Raw genomic sequence first — 8,623 nt, forward strand, 5'->3', positions numbered from 1 at the left:
GGTGGTGGGACCTGCAGAAGGGGGTGTGGTCCAGGGGGAACATTATGGGGATAAGCTCCTTTTGTCCCAGTGCATCCTTAATCCGATTTGATCTTACAGCTCAGGAGTGAAGATCTGATTGCTGAATTTGCCCAAGTCACAAATTGGTGAGTGTACCAGCTCTGAGGCTTGGGTAGGAAGGAAGTCCTGAAACTTGCAGCTTCTTTTGGGGAGAGGGAAGTCTATGCACAGATTCCTCCCACCCCTTTCCTGACTGCCGCCCACATTCTCACTCCTTCCTCCCCCCCAAAAATAAAAGAAAAAGTAAAAAAACAATAATGTCCTTGTATGAAAAGGAATCTAAGCTCCTGGGTTGGGGTAAGGACAGGTATAGATTTGGACTCTTCGTGCTCATTCCTGCCCCAGGTCCAGCTGCTGCTTGCGGGTCTTTGCATGGCACCCCCACACCAACAAGTTCGCGGTGGCCCTGCTAGATGATTCCATCCGTGTGTATAATGTTAACAGGTATGTGGGGGCCTCCTGGGCAAGCTCTGACTCTTCAGTCTCCATGGTTTAGTCTCCACTTCCCTCTCCCGCCTTGGTCCCAGGAGAGTCCTGCAGTTCCTGGGCCTGGTCCACAGGGCTCCTTCTAGAACTGGATGTGTCCTCTATCCAGACAGATAAAACCTTTATCTTATGCTGTCCCACAATACCCCAGCCCTGGGTAATGAGCTTTCTTCTCTAGATTTGCCTCTGAACTGTACTCAGTTCCTCTGAGCCTTAGTGTTCCTCTTTTGACTCAGTCTCCAACCCCTTCTTTGCAGCACTATAGTCCCCTCTCTGAAGCACCGGCTGCAGCGAAATGTGGCAGCTCTGGCCTGGAAGCCCCTTAGTGCCTCTGTCCTGGCTGTGGCCTGCCAGACCTGCATTCTCATCTGGACCCTGGACCCCACCTCCTTGTCTACCAGGTGCGTCCCACTCTGTCTTACCGTGGCCTAAAGGTTGTGGCCCTGCTAGGTGTAGTGAGGAGGTCTCAAAGGAGAAGTTCTTTGTCCTCACAGCAGTTCCCACGAGAGAAGTAGACCTAAGGTCAAGGTGGAAGTGCTAAACACTTTAATCTAGAGAAAGGGACAGAAGTAGGGGCTTCTGGGATTCTGGGAAGTGTATATATATGAATTAAGGAGTGGAAAGGCCGTCTATTTTAGAAGACTGTCAGATACAGGTTTAAAGGAAGGTGGGAAGGGAGTTAATATGGATATAAGTTGAAACCAATGAAAAATAACCCCCAGAATTAACTAATATAAAACCAGAAACTGGTTGTTTAAATTATGAATAAAGAAAAAAACCTTTTAGTCAGCCTTGTTGAGGTAAAAGAAAAGCAAAGTACATATGCTATTTTTAGAATGGGAATGGAGAGATAACCACAGCTATGGAAGAAAATAGAGTTATTAAAGAATATTATATACATGTTTAGACTAAGAGATTTGAAAATCTAAAGGAAATGTTCGCTTTTCTAGCAAAATATAAACTACTGAAGTGGATTGTTGAAGAAATTAAAAGGGATGAGCTCTACCACTAAAAAGATGCCAGGCTGACATGGTTTTATGAGAGTTTTATCTAATTGTCAAAGAAAAGATCATCTCCATGCTATTTAATTCAGATCATAGAAAAATTAGGAAATCCTTCTGATAAATTTTTTACTTTTAATAAACTTTATTTTGGTATAATTTTATTTTTTAAAAATTGATTTCAGAGAGGAAGGGAGAGGGAGATAGAAACATCAGTGATGAGAGGGAATCATTGATCTCTTCAGTCCACCAGCCGATGCGCTATCCATGGAGCCAAACCAGCTAGGGTGATGATTTTAGATTTTTAGCAAAGATAGTGGAGAGTTTTGATATATCCTTCATGCAGTTTCCCCATTTTAAATATATTTCCATGTTACATTTGTCAAAACTAAGAAACTGCCCAACCGGTATAGCTCAATGGTTGACGTTGACCTATGAACCAGGAGGTCACAGTTCAATTCCTGGTCAGGGCACATACCTGGGTGGAGGGCTCAATCCCCTGCGTGGGCATGCAGGAGGCAGCCGATCAATGATTTGTTCTCATTATTTATTTATTTATTTATTTATTAATCCTTACCTGAGGACATTTTTTCCATTGTGGTTTTTCTTTTTCTTAGAGAGAGTGGAAGGGAGAGGGAGAGACAGAGAGAAACACCAAAGTGAGAGAGACACATCAATTGGTTGCCTCCCACACACACACCCAACCAGGGCCGGGAGCCTACAACTGAGGTATGTGCCCTTGACTGGAATCGAACCCTGGACCCTTCAGTCCACAGGCCAACGCTCTATCCACTGAGCCAAAGCAGCCAGGGCTCATTATTTATGTTTCTCTCTCTCTCTCCCTCTCCCTTCCTCTCTAAAAATCAGTAAAAAACAAAAAAGCTGCCGCAAAACTGAAATGTCCATTTGTGGAGGCATGCCTAAATAAATTATGGTTATTTGTTCAGTAGAATACAGGGGAGCTACTGAAAAGAATAAGATAGGTCTCTGTGAACTGGAAAGGTAACTATGATTTACTGTCATGGTAAAGCATAAGTTGTAGATCAGTGGCCTAACACCTCATTGGAGCTAAAAGTGGTTCTAGGTAAGTGGAGAAGTGAGAGGGTGGCACTAAGTCAGGCAGTGGCCTGTACCTGTCAGGCCAAATATGTGGCTCTGGAGATGCAAAGCTAAGACACAGTGGTGCCCTCAAGTGCTTCCCAGCCTCGTGTTGGAGGCCAACCCCTAGGCAGCATCTTTATGGCAAGCAGAAAACAAAGCAGGAGCAGAGGCTGGAGGCTGATTTAAAAAATACATATTTTTATTGATTTCAGAGAGGAGGGAAGAGAGAGAGAGAGAGAGAAACATCAATGATGAGGAGAACCATTGATTGGCTGCCTCCTGCACACTCCCTACTGGGGATCGAGCCCGCAACCTCGACAGGAATCAAACCTGGGACCTTCAGTCCGCCACTCTATCCACTGAGCCAAATCGGTTAGGGCAGGAGACTGGTTCTTATAAGGAAAGGCAAAAACACAGGTTTTGCACACAGGATGAGTTCTGGGAAGTGGCAGGTGGTTCTGGCAAGAGAAGAATTTATCCCAGGCCCCCGGCAGGATGGTCCTTTGGGAAGAGGGCTATCTTCTCTGGTGGAGCATGACATCTCCCCAGCTTACCAGTTCTAGCTTTACTGGTCAGAAAGTTTTATTACTCCTTGAGGACTAGTGAAAGCCTTCTCCCTTTTACCCACTATCCTCTATGGACCTACTGGTGGTGACATTGCCTTTCCTTATTTTTTTCTTTAACTGCACAATCCTTATTCATTTTCTCCAACCTGGATTTGAGCTCTGAGGGGCCACTGGGCTTTGGAAATTTTATCAGGAGGAGGCAAGGAAATAAAATCATGGGGCTTTCTTCTTGTTGTCTTCTGACTTCCTACCCTATTTCCTCTTGGCAGACCCTCTTCTGGCTGTGCCCAAGTGCTCTCTCACCCTGGGCACACACCTGTCACCAGCTTGGCCTGGGCCCCCAGTGGGGGGCGGCTCCTCTCAGCTTCACCTGTGGATGCCGCTATCTTGGTAGGTTGGTCCTCACCCTTCTTTTGGTCATTGCAGCCGCTCCTCAGTTGAGGAAGGAGCCTTCTTTGCCTAGTGGTGGAAATATCCTTTAGGAAGGAGAGGGATAGTTGTCCTTCAGTCTTAAACTTACCTAGGGAAGGAGCTGCATCATCCAGACTCTCAGATTTAACATTCTGCCTGCTATAATTGTAAACACAAAACCTATTTTTCCTCCTGTTTTTTTTTTGTTAATCCTCACCCGAGGATGTTTTCTCTATTGGAGTGGAAGGTGGGTGGGGGGCAGGGGAGGCAGAGAAACATCGATGTGAGAGAGACACATCGCCCCGATCAGGGCTGGGGATCGAGCCTGCAACTGCAGTATGTGTCCTTGTGCCCTTGTGTCCTTGACCGGAATCGACCCGTGACTCTTCAGTCTACAGGCCAACGCTCTAACCATTGAGCAACTGGCTAGGGCATATTTCCTCCTGTTTTAACAGCGCCTTTCCTGCTCCCTCCCTTTCTGGTTCTTTGTACCTTAAAGAGGGGAGCCCCTGTGAGATGATGGGGTGCTTGAGTTTCCTGTCTACTCTTGACCCCACTCTCCTAGGTATGGGAGGTCTCAACAGAGACCTGTGTTCCCCTTCCCTGGTTTCGGGGAGGTGGCGTTACCAACCTGCTCTGGTCCCCAGATGGCAGCAAAGTCCTGGCTTCCACTCCTTCAGCTGTCTTTCGGTGAGTGCTGAGTGGGAGGACAGAGGGGGCAAGAATGACCTGGAGAAAGGCACTCGGCTCCTGGAACTTCCGGCAGGAAGGGCCTTCTGTCCTCATTCCTGTTCTTTGACCTGACTCCGGGACTGACAGAGGGAGCGAAGTTTAAATTTTGGGACCCAGACGTCCTAAGCTGTGATTTGCTTCTCTCTGGCGCAGGGTCTGGGAGGCCCAGATGTGGACTTGTGAGAGGTGGCCTACTCTATCAGGGCGATGTCAAGTGAGTTTCAAAGAAGCTGGGGAGGAGTTGGGCCCCTGACTCCCCAAGCTTGTCTCCCCACCTCCTCTACTTCTCTTCCTCTTACCAGTACATTCCCCTATGGACCACCCTTCCCTGCCTTTTGCTTCCTGATCCCAGACAGGCTGCTGGAGCCCAGATGGAAATCGGCTGCTGTTCACTGTATTGGGGGAACCACTGATTTACTCCTTGTCATTCCCAGAACGTTGTGGTGAGTTGGGGGAAACACTTGAGGGTGCAGACCATCTCTGGGGTAGTCAGAGGGAGGCAGGAACCCTCTGGAATATGCTACTCTGAAGGATAAGGGGAAGGAAAGCAGCTTGGGGGACGAGAGGTGTTGAATCCTGTGATGGAGAGGAGGCGGGGACAAGTCAGATGCCCGTTTCTTATACTTAAGAGCCTCTGCCGCCGAAACCGGTTTGGCTCAGTGGATAGAGCGTCGGCCTGCGGACTGAGGGGTCCCAGGATCGATTCCGGTCAACGGCATGTACCTGGGTTGCGGGCACATCCCCAGTAGGAGTTGTGCAGGAGGCAGCTGGTCGATGTTTCTCTCTCATCGATGTTTCCAACTCTCTATCTCTCTCCCTTCCTCTCTGTAAAAAATCAATAAAAATATATTTAAAAAAAAAAAAAGAGCCTCTGCCCTTATCTACAGGTGAAGGAAAGGGGCGTGTTGGAGGTGCAAAATCAGCAACGATTGTAGCAGATCTGTCTGAGACAACAGTACAGACACCACATGGAGAGGAAAGGTGAGCTGAGTGGGTGAGGCAGTGGAATGTGGGAGACGGTGCTGAGCCCTCCCAACCTACTGTTCTGACCCATAGACTCGGGGGAGAGGCTCACTCCATGGTCTGGGACCCCAGTGGGGAGCGTCTGGCTGTGCTCATGAAAGGTAAGAGGTGGGGAGGAAGGACTATGCTCAGGCCATAGGCACCTTACCAGTGCCCATGCCCTGGCTGCGGTTCTTTGCCCCTGCCCTGTGATTCAGCCTCTAGGTTCCTCCCTGCATCCGTTTCTTGCAGGAAATCCCCAGGTCCAGGACGGTAAGCCAGTCATCCTCCTTTTTCGCACTCGAAACAGCCCTGTGTTCGAGCTACTTCCTTGGTGAGTGCGGGGCAGGCCATTAGATCTGGGCTCCTCACCAGCCTCCCCTCACTAAGCCCACATCCCAGCTCTGCCTCCAGCTGCTGCTTATTGTTTCTTCTCCCCCCAGTGGCATTATCCAGGGAGAGCCAGGAGCCCAGGCCCAGAGCATCACCTTCCATCCTTCCTTCACCAAAGGGGCGCTGCTCAGTGTGGTGAGTAGGCCAGGCTGCTGGGGTTTTCGGGGGTGAGGCGGAGGAGCTGAGGGCCTTGGTGGCTGTGGCTCTGCCATACGGCCTCCTTTGAGCCCAGCCCGATAAGACTTCTCTTTCGCTTTCTGCAGTGCTGGTCCACAGGCCGAATTGCCCACATCCCTATGTACTTTGTCAACGCCCAGTTTCCACATTTTAGCCCAGGGTTTGGCCGAACGCAAGAGCCCCCAGCTGGGGGTGGAGCTTCTATACATGAACTGCCCCTCTTCACTGAGACAGCCCCTACCTCTGCTCCTTGGGACTCTCTCCCAGGGCCACCATCTGCTCGGTCCCACTCCCCTCACCCCCACTTCTAATAATAAACATTTCTTTCTGTGTTTCCCACTCAATTATGAGACTCTTTTCGAGGGAACTGCATTAGGGTGCAGTGAAGAAGGAAAAGGCACAGACTTTGGTTAGGATTTTGGTTCTGTCACTTTTAGCCACTTATGAGTTTGTCAGGTTATTTAACCTGAGGAACTAGATGGTTTTCCAATGATTATGAAAGAAAAGCTGAGAAAACACCCAAAGTCCTGAAGGTCTAGCATAGGCTCTGGCATGTACTAGATGTTTCACTTTCCCCAAATTCCAGCAAGTTCCCCGGACGGTGCAGGTTGGTAATGTGGCGAAGACTTGGTCAGTATGACACAGAAGAAATTTTATTGGATGAGGGGATGTGAGGGAGATGTAAGTGCTGGGCGCTGGGCCAAGGTGGCACGGGCCATACTCAAGGCACCCTCTCGGGTGCGGTGCCCACCAATGAAGCCGCTGGCATGGACAAAGACGCAGCCAGGAATCCCACTGACCTGGTCCAGAGCCTCATCCCGAAGACCCCGCCATGACTCTGGCAGGGGCAGCCTACAAGTGAGCAGAAAGAGCAAGTTGGTGAGACCAAATGGAGGCCTTGAGGAACTGAGAGGGGGAGCAGAACAGAGGCCAAGACTAGTGGACTCCTCTATAGGGCTGCAACAGGGCCTCACCTGCTCTGGAATGAATGGAGCTCCTTGGGCACACACTGTACCCGCCACTGTCCAGCCTGGTCAGTGTAGATAACAAAGGCAATGGTTACTGGGGGTGACAGCTCAGATTCCAGGTGATAAAGATGCTCTTTCCAGGGGCAACCACCTTTTGCCAGTTCTATTATCTCCCCGCTTGGGTCCACCTGAAAGGGAAGTGGGGAGTGGCTGGAAGGTTCAGGGTAGGAGGAGCCTCTGTTGACCAGCAGCCCACCAGTAGTCACTAAAGCCTGAGCCACAATGCCTCCTCCCATGCCTGTACCTGTAGTCGCTGGGTCAGGGCCTCTTCCACCAGGGCCCGGGCTGGCATCCAGCTGTGCTGGTAGAAGTCTAGTCTCTGCACAAACTCCTCCCGAACCAGATCCATTGCACGCTCGAACCCAGCCTGGGAATCACAGCACTCTCATTTCCTCCGCTGGGGTCTTACATGCCTCATTTTCTTCCCCTGGGCCCTCCTTACCTCAGTGTCTTGGTTGGGCTGGTTCCAGGTGGGATTAAGCCGGGCCACCCGGGCACTCAGGGTAGTGGTCAGCGCATATCGAGGCTCTCCCTCCCACTGGGAGATCCCATTGTCCACCGCATCCACCTCCTCCACGAAGTTCTCATACATCTAAGGCAGCAGCAGAAATGCTCTTAAGGGTACCTACCACTTGTATGGTAAAGTTTTACAGGTTTCAAAGTTATGTTCGGCTGCATACTCTCTCTTATTTAATCTCAATGCAATGAGCCTGTGAGGATCTCCCAACTGGATGAGGAAAGGGAATTGGGGTGTCCAGTAGCTTGCTTAAGGTCAGAGCTAATAGTGCTGGAATTTGGATCACCTGATTTCCCATCCAGTGCTCATTCTGTCACACAGGCCCTAGCTGAGGCAGCATGTGTGAGGAGGAGGCAGCTGACTCCTGAACAAAGATCTGGAGTTCCTGGAGGGGCCCCGTGGGAGTGGATCCCTGTGGCTGAGGGAGGGTAAATCTCCAGGGGGGCTGAGTAGGCTACTCAGTGACCTGTGTAATGAGGCCCAGGAGGGTCTGGCCAAGCACATGAGTCAGTTGGGAGAGAACAGGTGCTGGACTAGACATCAAGCGCTGGGGTGTGGTCCCAGAGAAACCCACGGGCTACGCGGCATCAGCAGTTGCTGCATCTCCTGAGCCTTAAGAAATGGTAGGACAATGCTTCAAGAGTTTGGGGGCAGAAACGATGTGGGATATCAGTGTTTAAGGCAAAACTGCCCTACAAAATAGGCTTGCATGTCAACACGTATGGCATGTAAAAAAAGTATTCTCGGGGAGAGCCAAAGAAGAAACTCCTATGCCCAGCACCTTTCAGTCTGGACCCCAACCTGATAATCAGTTAAAACTTGGGTGTAATTTAGTTCTATTGCTTAGAAACCGCTCAGCAGAAGGAAAAACTAGCCCAGGCAGTCTACAACCTTAGCATTCCTGTCTCCAATTTAATCATTCCTATATTTTCTTATTTTGTGGCTCATATTATTGCTGTGCCATAGGGGCAGGTAAGCTGAGTCAGAGAAGTGAACAGTCTGTCTGCAAAAGACAGAGCTGGCTGAATCTGAAGTTTGACTTGTGAACTTCACAGGAGTAGGGTCTGTCCTCGGAATCACTGATCCGGCAGCACGCAGGCCGCTACCCTGTTCCTTCCTCAGCAGCAGGAACCTGCTGACCTGCTTTCA

General features: G+C 49.9%; 2 protein-coding genes across 6 annotated transcripts in view; one reads left to right on the forward strand and one right to left on the reverse strand.

The window, feature by feature from the left end:
• The window catches only part of AAAS (aladin WD repeat nucleoporin), a 10,152-nt gene extending 3,879 nt beyond the window's left edge, over positions 1 to 6,273 (forward strand). For all 3 annotated transcript variants that reach the window (XM_006757003.2, XM_015559595.1, XM_015559596.1), the window contains 12 exons: positions 100 to 146; positions 406 to 504; positions 804 to 947; positions 3,484 to 3,604; positions 4,191 to 4,315; positions 4,511 to 4,571; positions 4,710 to 4,800; positions 5,245 to 5,338; positions 5,414 to 5,481; positions 5,612 to 5,693; positions 5,803 to 5,887; positions 6,016 to 6,273. In XM_006757003.2, coding sequence (XP_006757066.1) covers positions 100 to 146; positions 406 to 504; positions 804 to 947; positions 3,484 to 3,604; positions 4,191 to 4,315; positions 4,511 to 4,571; positions 4,710 to 4,800; positions 5,245 to 5,338; positions 5,414 to 5,481; positions 5,612 to 5,693; positions 5,803 to 5,887; positions 6,016 to 6,240 — 1,242 coding nt within the window. In that variant the 3' untranslated portion in view covers positions 6,241 to 6,273. The remainder of the gene's footprint in view (positions 1 to 99; positions 147 to 405; positions 505 to 803; positions 948 to 3,483; positions 3,605 to 4,190; positions 4,316 to 4,510; positions 4,572 to 4,709; positions 4,801 to 5,244; positions 5,339 to 5,413; positions 5,482 to 5,611; positions 5,694 to 5,802; positions 5,888 to 6,015) is intronic.
• A 287-nt stretch (positions 6,274 to 6,560) lies between these two features.
• LOC102751862 (chromosome unknown open reading frame, human C12orf10) overlaps positions 6,561 to 8,623 on the reverse strand; it is a 7,063-nt gene continuing 5,000 nt past the window's right edge. The window contains exons 4-7 of one of the 3 annotated variants that reach the window (XM_006757007.2): positions 7,400 to 7,549; positions 7,202 to 7,312; positions 6,904 to 7,085; positions 6,561 to 6,781 (exon numbers count right to left, since the gene is read on the reverse strand). In XM_006757007.2, the coding sequence (XP_006757070.1) occupies positions 6,583 to 6,781; positions 6,904 to 7,085; positions 7,202 to 7,312; positions 7,400 to 7,549 (642 nt within the window). In that variant the 3' untranslated portion in view covers positions 6,561 to 6,582. Of the gene's footprint in view, positions 6,782 to 6,903; positions 7,086 to 7,201; positions 7,325 to 7,399; positions 7,550 to 8,623 lie in introns of all 3 variants that reach the window. The other 2 variants (XM_006757006.2, XM_006757008.2) reach the window with 2 other exon arrangements.

Source organism: Myotis davidii, unplaced genomic scaffold, assembly GCF_000327345.1.
Source record: "Myotis davidii unplaced genomic scaffold, ASM32734v1 scaffold233, whole genome shotgun sequence".
NCBI lineage: Eukaryota > Metazoa > Chordata > Mammalia > Chiroptera > Vespertilionidae > Myotis > Myotis davidii.